Source organism: Anastrepha obliqua, chromosome 4, assembly GCF_027943255.1.
Source record: "Anastrepha obliqua isolate idAnaObli1 chromosome 4, idAnaObli1_1.0, whole genome shotgun sequence".
NCBI classification, from domain to species: domain Eukaryota; kingdom Metazoa; phylum Arthropoda; class Insecta; order Diptera; family Tephritidae; genus Anastrepha; species Anastrepha obliqua.
In genome coordinates, this window is record NC_072895.1 from 116,552,583 (window position 1) to 116,578,417 (window position 25,835).

The following is a 25,835-nucleotide window of genomic DNA, read 5'->3' on the forward strand; positions in this document are numbered from 1 at the left end:
CACTTTGCAATTCGGTTATGGAAAATTTAATGAAAAGGATATTGTCCTGTAAGCGTAGTCGTGGGAGTCTCTTGCCTGATGTTATTTTTCACTATTAACGCCATACCTTCCTTTTTATAATGAAATAAACATCCGATAATTTATATTAAAAATTAAATTTTTCTTTGAATATCAAAATATCACCTCATATTGGAAAACCCTTTATTAAACAAAAACTAAAAAATTAAAAAATTTTAGGAAATTGTTTATTAGAAATTTTTTTTCTTCTATTTTTTTCAATTTCTGTACCCTTTTATAAAAAGCATTATAACACACGTTTATTCTTCGATTCTCTTCTCGACCAAATCTATTAAAAGAAATATTTTTTTATAATTTTTTTAAATGAGGAATATTAAAAAAAAATTTTTGAAAATTTTTCATTAGAAATAATATTTGTTTTTATTTTTTTATAAAGTTTTATATAAAAAATAGCATTTTTGAATATTTTGAACATTTGAATATCAAAATAACACCTTTTATTGGAAAACCCTTTATTTAAAAAAAAAAATCCAAAAAATTAAAAAGGTGTAGAAAATTGTTTATTAGAAATATTTAAAAATTCTTTTATAACATTTTTTTATTTTATTTTTTTTTTCAATTTCTGTACCATTTTATAAAAAGCGCTTCAACACACGCTTATTCTTCTATTCCTTCCTCAACCAAATCTAAAAAAAATAAATGTGTCTTAGAAATATTATTTTTTAGAAATGTTTTAAAGTAGAAATATTTAAAAAAAACTGTTTTTGAAAACTTTTTATCAGAAAAAATTTTTTGAAACAGTTTTTTTAATTAGAAACAGTTAAAAAAAATTTTGAAAATTTTTTATTAGGACTATTTTTTTTAAATTTTTTTTATAAAATTTAAAATTTTTTTTTTTTAATTTCTGCTCCTGTTTATAAAAAGTACTACAACACACGCTCTGTCTTCGATTCCTTCCTCAACCAAATCATTTAGAAATAAGTGCAATCTCTCGAAGGCTATAATAACCCTGCACCTCCTTGCTTTCCTTTCCACTGCTTTATTTGTTTCCCATTACTTGCTTTTTATTTTGTTTGTTACCGCTGCTGTAGCTTTGACTTACGCGGATTTGTTTACTTTTGCAGTTAAATTGCCAACAACAACAAATAAAAGCGAATGCAGACACTCTTCCCAATTGGTCATTGCCAGCCGATCCCTGTTTGACGCTAATACTCGAGCTTCACACACACACATGCACATGCGAGTATGAGCGCTTAAAGCCTTGTGCATTTTTAAGTGCGTTCTGATTGAGTTTTGTTGACATTTCGTTTCATTAATTGTTTGCTTTTCATTTTCGACGACATTACGTGGCATATCCTTCGCCTTCCACCGCCCGCGCCAGCCTTTTCGTTATGCGAGTACTGCGCCGCCTGCAGTGGTGCTATGCGCTTTCCAACAAACAATTTCATGCTTTGGCTTTTATTGCCAATGTTTTTCTTTTTCTGTTTTCGAAAATGGAAGTTTACAATTTCTTTTCACCTCACCTTCCGACTCGCCTGCTTGCTTTTTCCTTTGCTTTACTGCACTGCAAATTGTTTGAAAGTCTGTAGCTTTGTGGTAACTTGTGGAGGTGATTGTTGTTGTTGGAGTTTATTTTTGAGTTTATTGAGTGGAAACAAGCGATTAATCGAATTTTTAATGAGCATGCAAAAGTTTATGAAAAATTTATGTCTATTTAAGCGTCCACCTCCCATCTACTGCTGACCGTGATTTGCTACCTTTTTTGTGTCGAATTTCTTTGTTTGCCTTTTTATTGTATTCGAGGGCAGGCTTTATTTCCCAAGTGATTTATTTTCGTGCCCTTCACTAACATATTGTAATTTTGAAAAAAGAGAAAAAAACAAATATGGAGTCAATAGATGTGGAGTTAGATCAAACCCAATTGCGTTCGGGGTTGTTTTCAGGGATAGAAGCAGTTTTGTATAACAAAAGGGGTGTACAACAGGATCAAAACAGTTTTCAAATTTAAATAAAAACGTGGTAACATTTTTTTAAAAGTCTAGGGCCGCTTTGTTGAGACACTTAGTCGGTATCAATAGTACCACCCAACCGGCAACGGTGCATAGATTCCAATCTAAAAATTTACTATTAAACATCTCTACACAGTCAACTTATTGGCTATTCCTTTACCTTTAATAAATTGTTTATGAATATATATAGTTCATTCTTCTACGAAAACCATATAAATCCAATTTTCAAACAGTGCCCAAATTAAAAATATATATATATATAATATTAAAATTTTCATCAAAATTTCATATCTTTAGATCAGAATTTCGCGAAGCATTTCGATTAAGCAGTTTCTTTAAGGACTGCTCGGAACTTTTTTATAATATTTTTTAACATTTCATTTAACGTTTTTCCATTTCAGACTAACTCAATTTGAACTATGAAAAGATACACAATCGAGCAAGGCGTTAAAGTTATTCAGGCTTGTTCTGAAAACGGGCATTCAAATTAAAAAGCATATCAAAGAAAATCGTCTTCAGTGATGAGGCACATTTTCACCTCAGTGGATTCGTCAATAAGCAGAATTACCGCATTTGGGCGAATGATAATCCAAGAGTGATTGCCGAAAAACCAATGCACCCACAAAGAGTGACTGTTTGGTGCGGTTTATGGGCCGGTGGCATCATTGGGACGTATTTTTTCCAAAATGAGGCCGGTCAGGCAGTTACTGTGAATAGTGTTGACTATCGTGAACTGGAAGATATGGATGTGAACGATATGTGGTTTCAACCAGACGGTGCCACTTGTCACACAGCTAACGAAACAATGGCTCTTTTGCGCGAAAAATTTGATGGCCGAACAATGTCAAGTCGCGGCGATGTCAATTGGCCGCCAAGATCATGTGATTTGACACCGTTGGACTTCTTCCTTTGGGGTTATTTGAAAGAAAAGGTGTACGTCGATAAGCCAGCAACAATTCAATAGCTAAAGGATGAGATAATTCGACACATTAACGGCATAGAACCTCAATTATGCCTCATCGAAAATTTGTTCTACACGTAATTGAGCCATACCAGTATTAACATAATAAAGAGAAATGAGAATTTTCCTAAAAAAGTTTTATTTTATTCAAAGTCAACACCGGGCCTTGAAATTTAACCACCCTTTATGTAAGAAAACACCCAGCACTGTCAGTGAAACAGTTTTATCTATTCTATTTAGTGAAAGATCTATCCGCTTTTCGAGCCAATAAAATGTTGCAAGTTCAATGGGCTATAAAACTGCATATTCGAAAATTTACAAAAAAATTCTGATTGAAAAGTTGAAAATTTTAATGAAAAAATTTTGATTTTTTTTTTAATTTCAACACAATTTTAAGCTTGGATTCACATAATGTTTGCAGAAGAATTAACTATAATTTCATATAAAAATTATTCAAATTAAATGAAAATGAAATAATTTGTCAAAACTGGCCAGTAAGTCCTAGTGCTGTAGTGCTGTACTTCAGTGTTTGTTAGTGAGACCACGTTCTTAGAAAACACCTGAAAAAGAGCCATCCTGCATGGCTTATCTCCCATAAACACCATCTGGGACAATGCTAAGGCGATAGCATCTAATCGCGTACGTGGGAGTTGCCTTGCAGAGAGAGCTCCTATACTCCTCAAAGGAGTCATAAGCAAAACAAAAAAAAAATATTTAGTGAGAGGTCAAAGTACCAAACATATCGAAGCCTTAAGTTCTTCATTTTAAATGAGTAAAAGCAGACGATTCTACGCCATTTGGAGGATTTGTAGTTTTCTCAGCCCACTTTGTATGCAAATTTTACTTAAAAATCTTCGCCTCTTCCCTTCCGAGATCCAATTAACTGAAGCAGGGAAATCTGGATCATTTGTATTGCCGAAATTTTTCAACTCTGGTCTGCAAAATTAAGTTATACCCCTATTGAAAACACCTTTTCTGTATGCTTCCTTACCTCAGTTGACTCATTCAGTTCTCCCATTGCAAAAAAAAACATGTTTGCTTCATAACTAATCCAACGAAATTGCCGAATTAAATAGTTTATTATTTCATTAATTTTAATACCGCATTTTAATCTATTTGGAAATTTAAGTATCGGACTACTGCTTTACATTTAATTGGACTTACGAGTATGTCTACTTTCATTGTGCTAATACCTCTTACCCCTGAGGGTCTCTATCTTAGCGGCTACGATGGGGCTACGGTTTTTATTTTTCTTAGCTTATTTGTTTTTAATTTGTCTGAGACACACACGCACCCACAAACACGAATACTAAGCGGCGTGTGCCAAAAAAAAAACAAAGAAATGGAAAGCCAATGAGTTGTGGAAGTGGTAATGCAAACTTATGGGCATTCCGCACGTATACTGGCAGTCTTTCGGTGCATTTCAGGCAAAGCTGGCATAAAAGATAAAGGTTTTTTAACATAGTTTTCCTGCTTAAAGATAACACTGAGAAGTTAAATTCTCATCTCTTCAATAAATCACAGGACTACGAATTATGCCAATGAAGTTGCGGGAATTCAGTTTTAACTCGGAAGCTGGCAACCCTGCGGCAACTCTGCAGCAACATTGAGACGTTCATAAACATACGCCTGAAAAGAAGGGCCTCTTTCTTAGTTTCAGTAGAAATTTGAAGCAGATATTCCATTTGCTTTGTACCCGTATTTTATACGTATCGAAAGTAGTTTATTTAAGAAATGCTCTGAAATGAGATCCTCAAATTGAAAGCAGCGGCTTGCAACCCAAATTTTGTGTGAAGCAGGCAATGACAGAAATTGAATGGGTTGGGTAATAGCTAGCGAGAATACCAGGATGTTTGAGTATGAGCACGAGACTCATGCACAAAAACAGCAATAAATCGAAAAGGACTGGCCAACGAAAACCGAAATTGTTCAAGTCGCGACTGAAGGTATTAACGATTTTCCGAAATTTACTCTGACATAACTTGAGATCTGTTCTACGTTAAAATTCTTAAAATACTTCTAAAGAAGACACACTTTTAAGAGATCTGAACTTTTTGACTATTGCGAGTGAATCCAAGGGCTGGCGTAAGAACCACACACTAAGTGTCAAATAACTTAACCCAGTCTCAAAATTATATACAGTATGTTCTGTTTTTATGCGGTAGATACGTTCCGCAAGAAACAGCATAAAAAAAGCTACTAGTTCTATAGTAAAACTATAGATACGTTTCAAATGCTAAAACCGCATAAATCTGAAATAATGTAATAAAATCGCATAAAAAAGGGCACCAGTCCCATATTATAACTATAGATACGTTCCATAGACCGCATGAATCTGAAATAATTAAATAAAATCGCATAAACAAAATATTGTATTTTTGAAAATTATATCTTTATTTAAGAAACGTCAGAATCGAAAAATAAATTTAAGTCAGAAATAAAATCAGACAATACCCACATGTTGCGCGTTCGTTTAGGATTTGGCGTAAAATCACTTTCGTCACTTGAGGAAATGTACACGTCTGATCTAGATAGTTATGCAGGCGGTTCCATACTTGTAGGGTTAGCATTTCTGATGTAATCTGTGATGAGTTTTTGCTTAGCTGGTTTAGAATCTTGTTTATATGTACAATTCCCGATAGGTCGACATGCATTTTGTAATTTAAAAAAAAACCGCACTATTTCAAAACCGCATAAAAAAAGCCGCATAAAAACAGAACCTACTGTAATTAAAAAAAAATAATAATAATTTCAGAGCGTTTTTAATAACTTAAAAAAAAATTATAATTTTTCCGAAAAAAGCGAAGTATATTTTATCCTAACTTATAAGAAAACATTTATGACGCTAAAAAATCTCAAAATTATAAAAGTAAAAGTAAATTTTCAGATTTAATAAAATCAACTTACAAAAAAAATAATTAAAATCTTTTAAAAAAAAAAATTGTATAAAGTATATTTTTTCCTAAAGTATAAGAAAACATTTATGACATTTATCTCAAAACTATAAAAGTAAAAGAAAATTAATTTTTTCAAATTTTTCTTCAAAAAAATGTATAAAAAAATCTTACAGGAGCTTTTTCATAAGTTACAAAAACAAAAAAAAAAATAATAATAAAAATGTTCTAATTTTTCCCAAAAAACATTTTTATCCTAAATTATTAGAAAACATTTGTAGAAATGAAAAAGAACCGAAGATACTATATTTGACATTAAAAAATCTCAAAATTATAAAATTAAAAAAATTATAAAGAAAAGAAAAATAATTTTGAGGAGTGTTTTTCACAAGCTAAAAAATTAAGAAAAAAAAAAGAAAAAAAAACAGAAAAATTCGAACTTTTTCAAAAAACCATGTTTAATAAAGTATATTTTATCCTTAACTACAAGAAAAAATGTATGACGTTGCCCTAACCAACCTCCCACAAATCTAATCTATCGCTTTTCTCTTTATTTACTTCCATTTTGAAATTCAGTAACGGATAACTGCCTTTACCAACCAAAAATCTGGGCAAGGATTTTTTTTGAAGTGTAACGTCACCTTTCAATCGCTGTTCAGCATGGCCCGGTGCAATGCGTACGTTGTGAGATATGCCCCACTGAAAACATCTAGCTGAAAAGCTCAAACATTTTGAGTTCACCTAAGGTACTAAAAACTGCGATTGTATTCATAAATGGACTAATAAGTTTCCTTTGCAATACCAATTCACAGTCGAGTCTGACAAGAAGTATAATATTACTTCACCTGTACTGTCGGGATTATTGATTTCATCAGAAATTCTGTATTACAGCTGTTTAGTGGAATTTTGTTCTCACTTAACCATTTACTTGGAATTACCCCAAAAAAGTAGTTACTTTACTGCGTAGTGTGTCTGTTACATGAAGACGTAGAAAGAGTTAATTGCGACAATGTTTGTTTAGATGCGACGTGTTCATCCTGGCAAAACAGGAATAGAGAGGCGAACGACATACTCGTGCAATCCCATCAGCGTGATGGTAACGTGCAACACACAAGTATGTGTACGAGTATGTGAGTGCCTCAGTGAGTCGGGAGTGCGCTTGTTAAAATGTTTGTATGGGTAGTAATTTTCTTGGAAAAAACCAAGCCTTCCCCAGCTTGCCGCATGCTTTAGTGCACTTCACTTTCCCGAAGTGTTTGTCTTCACTTTTATAATTAAAATGTTTGTTTGATTGGTTTAACGCGTTACTTAAAAATTTATGCTAGAGATAACAGTTTTCAAACAAATATATGTACATATTTGTTTGTAGTGAGGGTATGCGCACATGAGACCCAGAGCAAAGCACTGCTGAAACAAAAAGAAGTGAGCGAGCACAGAAAAATCAATTTCCTTTGAAGTGCTTCGCTTTCATTTGTATGGTCAGGCGGATTGACAGCGTAGAATTTTTGTTTTAGCTGCTACCAATTTTTATTTATTTTACATGTATTTTTGTAGTTGTTTTTGTTGCTACACACATCTTTTTTACCATTTTGTAATGTTTTTGGCAATTAATTAAATTGAGTTTCGTTAAGTTTGAAGAATTGAAAAGATGTCCATCAAATATATGAGTAATTAATATAATTGAATTGAAACGGACACATTTGTTAGGGAGTCTCTGAAGCATCACCAATTATGGATTTATCTGCAACCGCTGTGACCAGTGCAGAAACGCAGCAGAACCGCAATTGCCAAGATAAATGGAAAAAGCAGTTGGTGGTCAGCAGTCAGAAAAAGGTTCACATTTTGGTTCACATACATATGTGAGATACGCATGTAGTAGTCTCAATAGTGTGCTAAAATGTCACATCAAAGGCATGTAAGGACCTGGTAAAATAAGGTTTTTTGCAGACTAACACTTTTTGATTCTGAAGAAAAAAAAAGCAAGTTACAAATAGTTAATTACAAAAAAATATGCGCATGAGGAAAAATTCGATGTATGCAGCCAGTTTTAACAAGTCATCAAACCGAAATTTATGATAAGAATTTTAGAGCTTATGTGGGCTCACTAATTAAATTTGAGATGTCTAACAAAAGTTCGGTAAATTAGTTTGAAAAAGCATACATTTTATTGCTTTATTTTTTATTTTAAAGGGGACAGGTACCTGCAAAATTTCGAAAAAAACATTTCTTTTTCATAGAATGTTAATATAATCCTTTAAGAATATGTAAAAGAAATTTTAGAACGTGAATTTAAGTATTTATTTTATTATAGATCGCCAACCGTAACGACTCTATTCTTTGCGTTCGAACGCTGGGAGATGTAGACGCGTTTTTCTCAAAACTATGTTTTTCGAAATGGTGTACACGATAACTCGAAAAGTTATTGACCGATATCCCTGAAGTTTTGCACACATCTTTTATATGATATTACTTTCTATATGAATTTACAATTCGAACATTCTTTTAAAAAATAATTTTTTCGAAGCAAAAATAGTAGGAAATTTCGCCCCAAAATCCATGTTTTCTTTTAAGCATTTTATTCCTCGAATTGTTTTCCTTTTTTTTTTTAAATCATATAAAAATTATGACATTAATAAACAAAAAAAATTTTGGTTTATTGTATTCAGGTCAGTGACGCCGATGCTGCAATGCCCGCCTATTGAGAAGCCCCGCTGCGACCTTCCTGGAAGAATTGAGTGTACATTCGCCATTTTAAATGATTAAAAAAAAAACAAATTTATATTATTTTAATATATAAATAAACTTTATGCCAATTTTGAAAAAAATATATTGACTTCTTCATTTTAAATAATTTTAATGAAAATCAGGGAAAATATGACCGTTTTCAGGTATTTGTCCCCTTAATCTTCATTATTTTTTATCTTCTCCACCTTTCTTTGTAGACCTGGGAAATTTGCAAAATCTCTCACTGCAGGGACTATTTACCTTCTTACAAAGATCTAAATGGCTTAAGCAACTTAGTTAGGGGATGGAAATCAAATGCAGGTATCACAATTGGCCTTAGGGCCACCACAAGTAAACTGGCTAACCTAACCTGACCATCTTCCCCACATAATCACCATTAATTTAAATACACTCTAATGTGTAAGTCCACTACGGAAAAAAGTTCTCAAAATGGCATTTTGGCAGCTTCTTAAGTTTAACATTAACCCCATTTATTATCTCTTTATTGCTACCAAAGACTTTCGCTCTAAAATTTTTCTTAATTTTTGGAAATAACCAGAAGTTACATCGCAGCAAATGCGAAGAATGGGGTTTGCTCGAATTTCTTCAACGTCAAGAAGCGCAATGTAAAAGGTGTTTTTTTAAGAGCTATAGGAAAGTTTTTCAAAAACACACGTAAAATTCAGAAAAATGCATGCAATTTTTATTTAAATCGATAGTACAGTCCATATAATTTAATGTTTGAAGATTATTCCAAGCAAATGTTGACCGCGACTGCGCTTCAAATGGTCCATCCGCTTAGTCCAATTTTGGCATACTCTTTCCAATGTTTCGGCTTGTCTGAATAGACATGAGCTTTAACATAGCCCCACAAAAAATAATCTAAAGGCGTTATATCAAACGATCTGGGTGGCCAATTGACAGGTCCCGAACGTGAAATAAAATGTCCACCGAACTCGCCTCTCAACAAGTCCATTGTTACGCGTGCTGTGTAGCATGTGGCACCGTGTTGATGAAAACCAAGTCAAGCTCTTGCATTTTGAGCAAAAAAAAGTTGGATATCATTTCACGGTAGCGGTCACCATTCACAGTTACGTTATGATTCGCAGCATCTTTGAAGAAGTACGGCCCAATGATACCTCCAGCCCATATGCCGCACCAAACTGTAACCATTTATGGATCCATTGGTAGCTCTTGCAATTCTTCTGGCTGATCTTCACTCCAAAATCGACAATTCTGCTTATTTACTTACCCATTGATCCAAAAATGAGCTTTGTCCCTGAACACAATTTTTCGACTTTAAACTTTCTTAACAGAACACGCATTTTTATAATGAAATTCAATGATTTGCAAGCACTATTCGTTTGTAAGACGTTTCATGGTTAAATTATAGACCAAACTGAAGATGTTTGACAGTGAGACAAAACACGAAACGTGCGTCATCTGTTTAAACCAACTGTTTAAAAAGATAATATAATAGCTAAAAACTCACCCTTCAGTTACTCATCCTTTCAGCAGTGCGAGTTGCCGCATTATCGTGTTGTAAGAAATAGCGACGCAGCTCCTCGTTTTCCCTATTTTCAAGCCATTTTCTTTACACTTTTGGTAAGCAATTTTTAGTATATCATTTGGCAGTTACTGTTTGAGAAGAATCTAGCGGAATAGCAGCAACTATTTTTGCTCTGGTGAAGTAAACCGAAATCATCACTTTTGTTGCTGACATTTGCTGCCTGGCTTTCACACGTGGGTTTGCGGCCTTCATACCATGGACTCCTGTTTAGTTTCTGGAGAATACTCAGAAAACCAAGTTTCATCATATTGAAGTTGCTAGACCTCCAGTTTTCGAACTATCTTAAAAAATATTGAGCAAAATTTACTTTAGCTTCTTTTAGGCACTGATTGAAAATTCGTAGAACCCATCGAGCAGTGTATTCTTTGTGTATTACAAATCATTATGCAATACTCGCAGTACTGCCATATCGTTCAAATCCAATTCACGGTATATCATTTCCTATATCATTCGTGGTTCTCCGCCGATTTATCGCTTCACCAGGGCCACATTTATCTCGTCGGCCGACTATTTTGGGCGTCTTTCTCTGAATCTTTGACACCGGTTTGTATGCAGTTTGGAACTGATCGAAAATTTAGGTCAAAAGCCGTAAAGTCTTGGGTAATAAATTTCCTGCTGCGTCGGTGGCGGAATTTCTAATGACATTGCATCACTTATTTTGCGTTTTCTCGTCTCTACTCTCAAACCAAATTTTCTGAAATATTATATGAAACATCGTAAGACTATTACCAAACTAATGGCATTTTAAAGATTTCAAAAAAAAAAAAAAATACAATCGACTTACCGATATTTGAAACCGGATCACTATTTATTTATTTCAGGGCGTTCAGGGGACTTGATGGCATACAAATTTCAAAAAATTGTATTTTAAATTTCGGAAGGAATATTTTGAAAATGTACTGCTAAGTTTTTGAAATGATATTGAAAGTATTTGATTACAAAAAAACTAGCGAAAAATAATCTGTATTAAGTGTTAAGGGTTAAGAATAATGCATTTTGTCTACTTTTTTGAACGATTATTTTTATATCGACCCTTTTAAAAGTAGACTAATTTAAAAAAAACGTAGCTGTTACTTATTTAATAAAGCTACTGGCAATATACTGGTTCAACTTGCCGTACTTCAAAACAGAAGGTGGGCGAAAGGAAGCGAACACGAGACATGTACTACCTTTTTTGTGTCGAGTTTCTTTGTTTGCCTTTATATTGTACTCGAGGGCAAGTTTTATTTCCCAAGTGATTCATTTTCTTGCCTTTTACTAACATACTGTAATTTTGAAAGGGGGAAAACACTGTCAAAAAAAAAAACACAAACACACAAGAAACATGTTCTCTCTCTCTCTCTCGTAAGAAAGAGGACGTCCCATATCTACAGATGTTGGGGTGCTGACTGAATATTTATTTTTTATTTAATAGGACTATGAATAAGTTCGTGCGGTTTTTTTTCGAAATTTGAAACTTTATTGACGTAAAATGGTTACAAATTTAATATTCAAAGTATTGTCCATCGCTTGCTACTACTTTTTTCCATCTTTCTGGCAATTCACGGATTCCCTTTGTGAAAAATTCGGTCGGTTTTGCCGCAATCCACGAATCGATCCATTTTTTGACTTCATCGTAATTACGGAAGTGCTGGTTGCATCGATCGGAAGAGATAGTAATCGGATGGCGCAAGGTCTGGACTATACGGCGGGTGGGGTAGGACATCCCATTTGAGCGTTTCTAAGTATGTTTTGACCACTTGTGCAACATGTGGCCGAGCATTGTCATGTTGCAAAATAACTTTGTCGTGTCTATCGGCGTATTGCGGCCGTTTTTCTCGCAGTGCTCGGCTCAAACGCATCAATTGTCGTCGGTAGACATCCCCCGTAATCGTTTCATTCGGTTTCAGTAGCTCATAATACACAACACCCAGCTGGTCCTACCAGATACACAGCATAACCTTCAGGCCATGAATATTCTGCGCCGACGTCGATGTTGAAGCATGGCCAGGGTATCCATACGTTGCCCGATGTTTTGGATTGTCGTAATGGACCCACTTTTTATCGCCAGTCACAATTCGATGCAAAAAACCCTTTCTTTTGTGCCGTTGAAGCAGTTGTTCGCATGCCATAAAACGGCGTTCAACGTCTCTTGGCTTCAATTCATACGGCACCCAATGGCCTACCTTTCGGATCATTCCCATGGCTTTTAAACGTTTGGAAATGGTTGATTGATCAACTCCCAAAGTTTTTGCAACCTCTTCTTGCGTTTGAGCCGGATCTTGATCGAGCAATTCCTCCAATTCGGTATCCATGAACTTTGGCGGCGCACCCTCGCGTTCTTCGTCTTCCAAGCCAAAATCACCACTTTTAAAGCGTGCAAACCACTTCTGGCACGTTCGCTCAGCTAGAGCATGCTCACCATAAACTTCCACCAAGATACGATGACTTTCGGCTGCTTTTTTCTTCATATTAAAATAATGAAGAAGAATTCCCCGCAAAAACACATTATTTGGCACGAAATTCGACATTTTCAAGTGTGGTAAAAATATTGTTGTTTACGCTTCAAATAAAAAACTTATACTGACGTTTGTGCCTTACGACAGTAGCTCTCCAATGAATGTTTGGAAATGTGGATCGATGGAATAATAATCAAGTTACGCCATCTGTTGTAAAACCGCACGAACTTATTCATAGTCCTATTATTATTACTTTATTTCATAGTTCAGTTAAAAGGAAAATTCTTTTTGATAATGAGAAAAAGACTTAAAGCTGTATAAAGTAATCATTTCAAGATTTCAAATGTTATTTTACTCTGTTAGGGTTCTCATTAAGGAAGCATCCGTGGCGTAGTTTAAGTTTGCAGAACAAATTTAAATAAAAGGGGAATGTACTAGGTTTCGCCCAGTGACATGAAAATGCAATTTTCTAAGAGCTCTACACAATCACCTGATACACTTACAATATCGGTGACCAAGGTGAAAACGAGAAAGCATGATTTGGTAATCAAAGGTTTAATATTCCGAAGCAAATAGTGCCATTATAATGAAGAAGTCAATTCAGTAAAATTTAAAGCGTGGAACGTAAATTCGGCCGCCGTCGTCGAATGGGTTTGCCCGTGACTAGACTAGACTTCCAGAAATGTTTCGAGAGCTGGCTCAATTGCTGTCATATGTAAGTGTGTTGCAGTTGATGGGGAGTACTTGGAAGGCGATAATATCACTTTTAAAGAATAAGCTTGTATTTTGAAGTTTCTGAATATATTCCCGGTACTTTTTTACCAAAAATAGTTGTTAATTTTTTCCGTATTCAAACAAGAAAATAGTAAGATTCACAATTCCTTAGATGCACAGGTGCTAGGCCATCGGATATGTGAAACATGTAAAAATAAATTTAAAATTTTTTTATCTTCTAGAAAAACATTATTTTTTGAAAATCAAGGTAAAAAAGTTCTAAATTGTCCTTGTCTGGTTTGAGTCATAATAAGAACATATAAAGCCAAAACCTAAGCAGCAGCTAGTTGAAATTTTGATAACACAAATACCATTTTCGAACTATGGTACATATCAATCTCATGTTGTACGACGAATGAACGACCATACAAAGCATTCGTGTACGGCAAAATCGCCTGCGTTTGGGATTCTGTATGTTACCTGCTCTTTTTCTCTCTCACATATTACTACTGTGGGCAAAAAGTAAGGTGAATTTATTTGTCAAACTTCGCGGGATTAAAATTTCGCTCTAGTTATTTTTTTCATGAGTTGGCAGCACTGTTAATAACATCTGGGCCAACTTTCATGTGAATCTCATTATCAGTAATATATTTACGCTTGTGTTTACCAAACGACCAACAGTGCATTTTTCGATTTTTACAATGTCTGATTTGATTGAGCAGAGAAGTGCCATCAAATTTTGTTTGCGGAATGAAATTTCGGCTGCGGAAACGTTTAGCATGTTGCAGAAGGCATTTGGTGATTCGACCATGTTGCAGAAAAATGTTTATAAGTGGTACAAAGACTTCAAAGACTTCGAGAACGTGTTGATGACTTGGAGCGCTCCGGACGACCATCGACGTCAACAGATGACCAACACGTCAATAAAGTTAGTGCTCAAAAATAGTCGGTTTACTGTTAAAGACCTTACTGATATGATCGGAATATCAGAAGGATCTGTGAAAACCATTTTGAAAGACCATTTGGGCCTACGAAAAGTCAAATCTCGTTTGGTACCGAAAACTCTCAATTTCTTGGAAAAAAGTCGTCGCGTTGACTTGTGTGAAACAATGGTTTCAGACTATCAGGACAAGCTCAAATGCATCATTACGGGAGATGAGACTTGGATTTATGCTTACGACCCTGAAACAACCGACCAATCAAGCGAATATCGGGCTAAAGGCGAGGCCAGACCGAAAAGAGCACGTCAAAGTCGTTAAAAAATAAAGGTCATGATGACAGTTTTTTTCGATTTTCGTGGTGTGGTGCACTATGAATTCCTTCCACCTGGCCAAACTGTTAATAAGGAATATTATTTGAGCGTTATGCGTCGTTTACGTGAAGCAATTCGTCTAAAAAGACCAGAATTATGGGCCATCAATTCTTGGTTTTTGCATCACGATAATGCACCGTCTCACACTGCATTCGTTCTTCGTGACCATTTCGCCAAAAATTCCACGCATAGCGTTCCGCAACCACCGTATTCGCCTGATTTGGCTCCGTGTGACTTCTGGCTATTCCCAAAACTCAAGAAACCACTTCGGGGAACGCGTTTCGAGTCGATTGAGGAGATAAAAGCTGAATCGAAGATGGTGCTGATAGCTATACCGGAAATGGACTATTTGGCATGTTTCGGGGATTGGAAAAATTGTTGGCATAAGTGTATTTCATCGAGAGGGGATTATTTTGAAGGGGATGAAATTGATTTACAAGAATAAATAAAGATTTTTCATTTTACAACCAAATTCACCTTACTTTTTGCCCACAGTAGTATACCCTAAAATTACTCACAAGGCGCTCATCAAAAGTTTTTTTTATTGATCAGTACTTTAAAATCCATCTTCACTGAATTGCGAAATTTCGATGTCATACCCACTGCGCATTTCAAAAGCAGACATTAATTTAACATTAAGCACTATTTTAGCGATAATCTCAACATGGCTAATAATTAAAAACAGTTCAGTAGGGTTGAATTGCCTAATTATCCACTGAAATGCTACTGACTATAAAAGCAGGTTGCTAATAGACAATAAAAGAGCATTAGGCCTAATTGTCTGTGACAGATTGTGTCTGCAAAATTAAATCCAGTTTTCCATGTACCTACTATCCAATTAGCCTCTTGACCATTTTGCTAGGTACTTCGGTGCAAAATGCAAAGGTAAGCGATGCGAAATACATTTTACTATTATTGCATTTATAGCTCAATAATATTATTGAACATCTTTTCTAATAACAAATCGGAAATATTTCAAAACTCATATCCAGTCACGTTACATCTCACTCTCTTTTAACATATCCCTAACAATGGATGAAGATCACCAAAAACAGCAAGAACAACAACGCACATCAGCCTACGCCACCGTCTTGCGTTCGTGCATGAAAGAGATCGAATTCACCAAAGGTGAGTTGCAACGCTTTCGTCCGAGTTTACTCTCACGCGACCCAGAAGTGTTGAAAAGTGCCAAAGAGCAAACTGCGCAGCAGCGTAGAGTGGCGGAAATTGAAGAAGATGATTCGTTACACATAGAAGCAGCGAACCGTTATGAAACTCAATTTAAAGAGAATACACCACAAAATAATGCTATAGCGTATGAAGATGCGAAAGTGTTTGGAAGTGATGAAGAAGCATTGCAGTGTTTCGTCTATTGCCTCTATGAGCAATTGGGTCTTACTTCGAAGAATGTATATATGGAGCATGAACTTTTTGCCAAATTGTATGCGATTTTGGGACGTGAGCGGCATTTGGTGAAAGAGTGTTTGAATTTCAATATGAACAATAAATGTGAATCCTCATACAAAATGCGATTGTGCAATGTGCGACTGCAAATGCTGGAATCGGAGGACCGTCTGCGTGATGCATTTGAGTATGGAGGGCGCGCTGATGAGTCAGTAGTGGAAGAGGATAATGATGTAGACATGGGAGAGAACCAGGAAGAGAACACAACGCAGGCACAATAATCCTAACCAAGATGCAATGCCTTTTAATGTTGCTAAATATTTTTTATAATATCTCGGATATATTCATATATGAATCAGTTCGGAATATTTATATCATTTAAAATACAATACATATGCAAAAAAACCAAAACACAATAAAGTCAAAAGCAACAAAATTAAGAGCAAAATAAAAATAAAACCAGAAGCTAGAACAGGGATAAATAAAAAAAGAAAAAAAAAAAATTAAAATATTTTTTTTTTATAAATTTAAGAAGCTCGAAGAAAAATATATTTCATTAGGAAGATCGTACTTTTATTACGAGTAAGTGTGCCCTAGTGAGCCACTTGCAAGCCATTTTTGTAAAAAAATATTCCTTCTTGGCCGAGAGGTAGAGAACGCTACTACACGTGCAGTTGGATCTTAAAGTAGGATATATCGACATGCCTGTATCAAAGAGACAAATGTGTTTTTTACTTCAAACTTCATTGGCTTCAAATACCCCGTTCTAAAGGGTGGTTAAATTTCAAGGGCCGATGTTGAATGTGAACCACACCTAAACGTCAACGACACCGTTGGACTTCTTTCTTTGGGGTTATTTGAAAGAAAAGGTGTACGTCGATAAGCCAGCAACAATTCAAGAGCTAAAAGATGAGATAATTCGGCACATTAACGGCATAGAACCTAAATTATGCCTCAGCGTCATCGAAAATTTGGACCATCGGATGGAGGTGTGCCGCCGAGGCTGCGGCTACCATTTGTGTATTTTCCATGCGTGATTGAGCCATACCAATATTTTCATAATAAAGAGAAATGACAATAATTTCCTAAAAAAATTGTATTTTATTCAAAACCAGCACCGACCCTTAAAACTTAACCACCCTTTAGTACTCACCCACCAGATCTCAGTTTCTATCACGTTACAACTTTTCATCATATCTTCAGCGCTTATCGGATCTTAAACTGCGATATATCACCGGTGGCAGAGTTGCACACGTAAGATCCGTTTTCTTTATAAGCAGGAACATGAAACTTTACTGTCCTTATTTTTGCATCAAAATTTAAAATGCTATTTTAAAAAAGTACGGCGTATCTATCCGTGCCGCAAGCATTTCCTCCGACTTTCTTATATGAGCAAAAATGTGGATCAGCTAGAAGCTGTACCATCTGTCGAAGCAAGTGATGCGTATAGTTAAAAGATATAACGTTTGGAGAGTAGAGCGGTTGAGATAGGACCTCCCATGTCGGTGTTTCCAAGTATGCCTTCAGCCCTATTGGAACAAAAGGCCGAGCATTATTATGCCTAACTTTCAGGTTCTTTTCTTGATGCTACGACCATTTTTCCTTCGGTGCTCGACTTAAATACATTAATTGATGTTGACACCTTTTCGCTGCGATAGTTTCACTCAGCTTTAATAGTTCATAATTTGTATATCGAGTTGGTTTCGCTAAATATAGAGCATAACTTTGCGTAAAGTGTAAGCATTTGATTTGGCCGTAGACGTGGAAGCATGCCCTTTTTTCCGCACTTCGGATTGTGGTAGCGTACCCATTTTTCGCCATCAGCTACAATGTGATCCAGAAATCCTTTCCATTTTGGTCTTTGAAGTGCTATTGATAAGCAAAGAATCACCTTTCACCGTGGTTTTGGGGCATTTTCAAATACATTTTTAGTCACTATCAACGACTTCCGCAATTCTGCTTACTTTTTGACGTGATAACGTCTTATAATTCGATTTAACAGGCTGCACGCACGAAAAAATGTGTCGTTACCTTGCTCATTAGTGTTACCTTGCTCATATTAGTGTTACCTTGCTCATATGTAGTTACCTTGCTCATTAGTGTTACCTTGCTCATATTAGTGTTACCTTGCTCTTTAGTGTTACCTTGCTCATTAGTGTTACCTTGCTCTTTAGTGTTACCTTGCTCTTTAGTGCTACCTTGCTCATTAGTGTTACCTTGCTCTTTAGTGTTACCTTGCTCATTAGTGTTACCTTGCTCATATGTAGTTACCTTGCTCATTGCATTGAATGAACTGCAAGCGAAAGCACGGAACGAACGACAAAGCAAACAAAGCAAACGAACGGCAACGTTCGACATCTTGCTCTCTCCTACTTAAGTGAGCGTATATATGTATGTATATGCGCATATGTACATCTATAAATTCACGTATTTGTATTTTCATATGCCTTCTTATTGATTATTATTAATTTGATTCACTTGAAGAATTTAAAATAAAACCAAGTTTGTTAATAATACCTGTTGTTTTAATGTTATTATTATTAATTTTTTTATTATATATGAAGGAAAAAATGTATGGTAATATTTACCATATACCTTATAAGATATGTTGTCTATACTATGTAATATTATAAAGAGGAAAACTTTGTTTGTTTGTAATGAAGAGGCTCAAAAACTACTGGACCGATTTTAAAAATTCTTTCACCATTCGAAAGCTACATCCTCCACGAGTAACATGGATTATATTTTATTTTGGAAATAGGGCTCGAGATATAGGTCAAAACGTGGACCCGGGTAACCTTCGGACGTGTATATACAATATGAGTATTAAATGGAAGCTGTTGACAAGTGCTTTAATACGGGGTAATTTTCATACCTATTGATGACTAGGGTCTGGAAATATATGCCAAAACGTGGACCCGCCGTGTCTTTGCACTGAATTAAACCAAACTTACAAACATTGTTAAGGAGGTATTGAAGATGGTTTCCGTATAGTTTGGATACCTATTGATAGACAGGGTCTCAAGATATAGGTCAAAACGTGGACCCGGGTAACCTTCGGACGTGTATATACAATATGAGTATCAAATGAAAGCTGTTGGTGAATGCTTTAGTACAGAGTATTTTTCATGCCGCTCCGTGACTGGGGTCGCGAGATATAGGTCAAAACGTGGGCCCGGGTAACCTTTGGTTGTGTATGTACAATATGGGTATCAAATGAAAGCTGTTGATAAGTGCTTTAATACGGGGTAATTTGTTATGTTATGTAATGTTATCTTATGTTATGTTATGTTATGTTATGTTATGTTATGTTATGTTATGTTATGTTATGTTATGTTATGTTAGGTTATGTTATGTTATGTTATGTTATGTTATGTTATATTATGTTATGTTATGTTATGTTATGTTATGTTATGTTATGTTATGTTATGTTATGTTATGTTATGTTATGTTATGTTATGTTATGTTATGTTATGTTATGTTATGTTATGTTATGTTATGTTATGTTATGTTATGTTATGTTATGTTAAAGTATATTATGTTATGTTATGTTATGTTATGTTATGTTATGTTAAAGTATATTATGTTATGTTATGTTAATGTTAACTCATTCTCTATATCCATACAAAATATCTATCAAACAAATAAAATTAAAATTTTCTTTTGAAAAATGCAACCATTCAATCAGTATTTCCTTATGACGTTATCACGTTAAACTATCGTCAGTAAACCGACTTTACAGGCAACCTCTTTTAAATGAGTTTTTAACAATTAGTGCCACCTATTCTGAGTTCTCAATAATTTTATGCCTTCCTTTGATATGACGGTCCACCAAAATCAGCGCACCACCGCAAGTATTGAAAAGCATTCTATTAACCTCAGCTGACATTTTTCTTCGAATGGTGATACTTTAGCACATTCGACCAGGCACAGCCAAGAGTTCTTGAAGAAAACTTCTAATTGAGGTCGAAATATCGAGGAAAAAACATTATAAAAATAATTTTATGTATTCTTTTAAGTATGGCTCTACGCTCCACCCGGACTTAAAGGGTATATATTAGAACCCAACAGAAGGTAATACAATACACGGTTGCCCATATTCGACGGACCCGACGGATTTCGATGACTCTTTTGGCCCATTCCAATCGACGAGGCTTGTCCGTAGGCAACAATCTTTGCGTCAATTGAATATTATACGGAAATAAATGCAAATCAATGCGGATAATTCGTTCTAAAGTGGTCCGAGCAATGCCCAACTGCTGAGAACGGCGATTTTGGGATGTCCTTGGCGACGCCTTGGTCGGTTTTGATTTGGCCTCTTTGGATCAGAAAGAGCATCACCAGTGTTTAATGGTGTTCTTAGAAGGCGCACTTTTCACATTATTTATTTTTTTATATGCACGTTGAGTTTTCACAATTGACTTCTTTTGAGAATGTAAATTTCAACAATTTGGATGCGCTCGCTTGGCGTGTACTGTTCCATGGTAAAAATCTGCTTGGACTGACGCTTTCAACGCGGTATGTCACTAAGCGACCTAACGTTTCTGTCAAAAGATACAGGTTTGCCAGATGGGCCCGTCGAATATTGGTAGCCCTGTACAAAAGAGATCCGAAAGAGAAAATGGGGCTGGATTGGCCATGTTCTACGCAGAGGAAATGGAGACTTAACAAGAGCCACCATTGGTTGGCACCCCCAATGAAGCCGTAGACGTGGAAGACCACCGAATACCTGGAGACGGGTGCCAGAAACCCGCGCCATGCAGTTTAGCTCGAATGAAGTTAAGAGATTGGCGTAAAACAAACACGAATGGAAGAAATTAGTTGCCACACTATCTTTCACACCGGAACTCTAAAAATTTACGATGATATATATTATATTTATCTTTAAACTAGTCGGCCGTAGCCGAATAGGTTGGTGCGTGACCACCAATCGGGAGTGGGTACGTTCGAAACTCCGTGCATGAAACACCAAAATGGTAGAAAGTTTGTTTTAAGAGCGGTCGTCGCTCGGCAGGCAATGACAAACCTTCGAATGTATTTCTGACATGGAAAAGGTTCTCATAAATAACATTTGCCGTTCGGAGTCGGCTTAAAAGTACAGGTCGCCCGTAATGTGGGAAACATCAAGACGCACGCCACAAATAGGCGAAGGAGCTCTTCCAAACACATAAAGAAGTGCACGCACCAAGTACACATATACTTTTTCTCGGTCTCGAGCTCAAAAAAGAAATATTCGAATATATAATATTTGGAGGGCATTAAAAAAGCTCAAATAATTTTTGACCGAGAATAAATCTATGAAAAGAGGTTGTCTGTAAAGTCGGTTTACCGACGATAGTTTAACGTGACAACGTCATAAGAAAATACTGATGTAAGGGTTCCAATTTTCAAAACAAAATTTTAATTTTATTTGTTTGATAGATATTTTGTATGGATATAGAGGAGGAGGTAAATGGAATTGCAATGGAATAGGTCAAGTAACATTTACACAAACGTGAAAAATGACGAAACATTTATCAAATTTATGAAAGATATGTTCAATTTCGATTGTGCATCAGACGTTAATAAGTCAACAACACGAAGAGGCACCATCATCGATTTGCCTTTTTCAAGACACTTTACACTCGAAACACTCCCTTTCATTTCCTACTTTTTCTATTATCGTCCTATTCTCAACAGAGAAATGGTTCATTACCATGCACACAGGAAGAAGGCATATGCAAATACAAGTATGTGAATTTTATATACAAATGCGCATATACATACATATATATGCTCACTCATGTAGGACAGAGCCAGATGTCGAACGTTGCCGAACACGGGGGCCGATTGTGCTCTTTGTCGTTCGTTCCGCACTCTCGCTTGCAGTTCAAGCACATTAGCTTACATTTGCTTGCGTACGGAATAGATTCGTATATTTGATATGTCCATATGATTTGTATGCATATTTACATATAAATTTGTTCTTTTTGAAAATTGCGCGAAATTGTATATGTATATGCATGTTTATATACATATAATAGTATACAACATATCTTATAAGGTATATGGTAAATATTAATTACCATACATTTTTTCCTTCATCTACACTAATATTATAAAGAGGAAAACTTTGTTTGTTTGGTTGTAATGAATAGGCTCAAAAACTACTGGACCGATTTTAAAAATTCTTTCACCATTCGAAAGCTACATCATCCACGAGTAACATGGATTAGATTTTATTTTGGAAATAGGGCTCGAGATATAGGTCAAAACGTGGACCCGGGTAACCTTCGGATGTGTATGTACAATATGGGTATCAAATGGAAGCTGTTGGTGAATGCTTTAGTCCAGAGTATTTTTCATGCCGCTCCGTGACTAGGGTCTCGAGATAGAGACCAAAACGTGGACCCTAGAATGTGTTTGTACAATATGGATATCAAATTGAAGCTGTTGGTGAATGCTTTAGTACAGAGTATTTTTCATGCCGCTCCGTGACTGGGGTCTCGAGATATAGGTTAAAACGTGGACCCGGGTAACCTTTGGTTGTGTATGTACAATATGGGTATCAAATGAAAGCTGTTGATAAGTGCTTTAATACGGGGTAATTTTCATACCTATTGATGACTAGGGTCTCGAAATATATGCCAAAACGTGGACCCGCCGTGTCTTTGCACCGAATTAAACCAAACTTACGCACATTGTTAAGTAAGTATTGAAAGTGGGTTTCGTAAAGTTTGGTTGTAATTCGGAGCACTGGCAACGGGTACAGCGTTCTTTTGAACCAGCCATAATGTCGCTTACTTTTTTAACGCTTGGGGCGGACCTGAACTGTCAAATTGACAGTGTGAGTTACAATGTGTCAATATTTCTTTCTGATTTGGATATATTTACTCAAAAACAAATAGAAAAACAAAAAATATTGTTTATGCCAAAGCGCTTGAATAAAGAATAAAGAAATAAATAATATGAAAATCATATATTTTCTGTTCTAAACCATATCTATTCTATTTTAGTGTGCCCAGCGAAGGGGGCCGGGTTTGCTAGTATATAATAAAAAAATTAATAATAATAACATTAAAACAACAGGTATTATTAACAAACTTGGTTTTATTTTAAATTCTTCAAGTAAATCAAATTAATAATAATCAATAAGAAGGCATATGCAAATACAAATACGTGAATTTATATATGTACATATGCGCATATACATACATATATACGCTCACTTAAGTAGGAGAGAGCAAGATGTCGAACGTTGCCGTTCGTTTGCTTTGTTTGCTTTGTCGTTCGTTCCGTGCTTTCGCTTGCAGTTCATTCAATGCAATGAGCAAGGTAACGACAAATGAGCAAGGTAACACTAATGAGCAAGGTAACGACACATTTTTTCGTGCGTGCAGCCGGCTAAATCGAATTATAAGACGTTATCACGTCAAAATATTTATAAATACGCTTTATGAAGTAGAGAAATGGATGCACAAATGGAGGATTAGAGTCAACCCCCAAAAATCTACACAGGTAACATTCACTCTTTGAAAAGGAGACTGTCCTCCTGTTAATCTCTGTGGTACTCAAATACCACTAAATACGACTGTGAAGTATCTTATTGTAAATCTTGACAGAAGGTTGACCTGGAGATCACATATAAACTCTAAAGTGAAGCAACTTAACCAAAAAACAAAAAAGATGTATTGGCTTTTTAGTAAAAAATCGCAGCTAAGCCTGGAAAATAAAGTAAGAATCTATAAAGCAATCTTAAAACCGATTTGGACTTACGCTTTACAACTCTGGGGAACAGCAAGTTACTCCAATGTGGAAATAGTCCAACGTTACCAGTCAAAAACTCTAAGACTAATAACAGGTGCTCCTTGGTTTGTGATAAATGAGGAGATACATAAAGACCTCAATATTCTTTATGTTAAAGAAGAGATAAAAAAATATAGCAAAAAGTATATTAATCGACTCGACAATCATTGTAATACCCTAGCTATAAATCTGTTCGATAATAGTCAAAGTATACGACGACTAAAACGATTCCATATACTAGATTTATCAAATAAATAATATAAAATATCCTAACATAAAATGGCATATAATGGTTAGTCTCAGTGGAGACTAAACCATTTCTGTTAAGTACCTAGGTTAAGATTACAAAAATTATAACATTTGCTTATTGTCGTCAAGATTGATTGCAAATAAAAGTTTACATAAAAAAAAAAAAATACGCTAAAGAGGTATGTCGTTTATATTCACTATGTCCAAGTTTATTGTTTAATATTTTAGATTTGTCTGCTTCGACTAGTGCTTATATTGCAGCCAGCAGCGAAAAACAACATAGGAATGCACTTCCAATGTTTTACTAAGAATGATAATTTTCGGTAGGTGAAGAATTACAAATGTTCCGACTCTGAGAATATTGCATAGGGGGCTTTCTGCTTGGAGCAGAGCAAAAGGAAGGTATCCATTGTACTGGAGAGATGAAATGCAGATAAGGGATGTGGCTTCGCTTGGTGTGTTTAATGACGAGGAAGAAAAATTAAAAAAAATTTTAGTCTCAATAGTTTTGATTTAAATTGGAGTGTTGGAGTGTGTCGCTTAGTGCCAGGTCACATGACATAATTGTGGTTGGTATTCGCCTGATCAACAACTTGACCACCGAGCGTGAAGTTGTTAACCTTTTTATGTTTCGATTTAACTAAGCTACGCTGTTATATCACAGTACCATTCATAAAATTATGTTTATTCAATAAAAAACAATTTATATTGCTAGCATAACTGAAAATTTAAAAATTTGTTTCACATTTTAGTCATTTAATTTTTTCCATTCTCACATATAAAATAATCCAATTAATTTAAATCAAATATAATTAAGTATTTCTATACTCCAATTTGTGCTTTAAACGGTGCCATGAGGCCACTTAAATATTAAATTTTTTTATGTTCTAAAATGCTCGCTTTACTGCTCTATTTAAGTGGCTACATTCGAATCCGAATTTACCATTTGAAAACAAAAATTTACGCAATGCAAACATTCAGTTCACTACAGTTGCTGTTGGCGATCCTCTTTTCCAGCGTCATATCACAGGTTAGTTTATAGAAAATATTTTAAAAATTTTATGAATTAATAAATTTACAAAAATCATCGTAATTCTCTCGCAGTTGTATGCGGCCGATGATCAAGCAGCACGCGAAACTTGCGTCAAGCAGGCTAAGCTGAATGCCGATGAACTGAATCGGGTAAAGAGCGAGTCAGCTGTTATGAAACTCGTAGATGACGACTCGGAGGCATTGAAATGCTACCAACGCTGCTATTATCGACAACTGGGGTTAATGGACGATGCTGGCAAGGCGGTGGTGCCGCTACTTGTGGACTTTATTTCGAAGAACACTGGTGTTTCGGATAAAAAGAAAATAACTGAAGTTTTTCTCTCATGTAAGTCGGTAAAACGAGACAGCGAGTGCGATAAGGTGTACCAAATCGGGAAGTGCATTATGCAAAAATTGGCTGTTTAAAGAGCTGCAATTATTTAGTAAATGTTTCACTGACTCCTCTAAAACCTGTTGTAAAACGCCAGTTATTCGACAAATAAAAATCACCATATAAAAATGGAGCTCACTGTAAAAGCTGTGGTGGTTTTAACTCTCAGCAATTTTTGTTATGTTTAGTGTTTTTGGGAGGAAAATAATGTAAAGGATGGGGGCTCAGGTATCACTAGGTATATGACAGGAGTTATATTACATGCACAGTCCTTTCTGCACTGGATTCTATGTAATGCGAAAGAAAGTAGAAACGATGATGATCTGAATATGTA

The 25,835-nt window shown here is 35.4% G+C and overlaps 2 protein-coding genes across 2 annotated transcripts; both read left to right on the forward strand.

Moving 5' to 3' along the window:
• Nucleotides 1-7,613: 7,613 nt before the first annotated feature.
• On the forward strand, nt 7,614-16,396 carry LOC129244382 (uncharacterized). The gene is made up of 3 exons (XM_054882003.1): nt 7,614-7,690; nt 15,456-15,525; nt 15,633-16,396. Exons 1-3 carry the CDS (start codon nt 7,614-7,616, stop codon nt 16,323-16,325), a joined length of 840 nt encoding a protein of 279 aa, XP_054737978.1. The 3' UTR covers nt 16,326-16,396.
• Nucleotides 16,397-25,045: 8,649 nt separating this feature from the next.
• Nucleotides 25,046-25,536, forward strand: LOC129244383 (uncharacterized). The gene is made up of 2 exons (XM_054882004.1): nt 25,046-25,108; nt 25,183-25,536. The coding sequence occupies exons 1-2, from the start codon at nt 25,046-25,048 to the stop codon at nt 25,534-25,536; spliced, it is 417 nt and encodes a 138-aa protein (XP_054737979.1).
• The last annotated feature ends 299 nt before the right edge of the window (nt 25,537-25,835 follow it).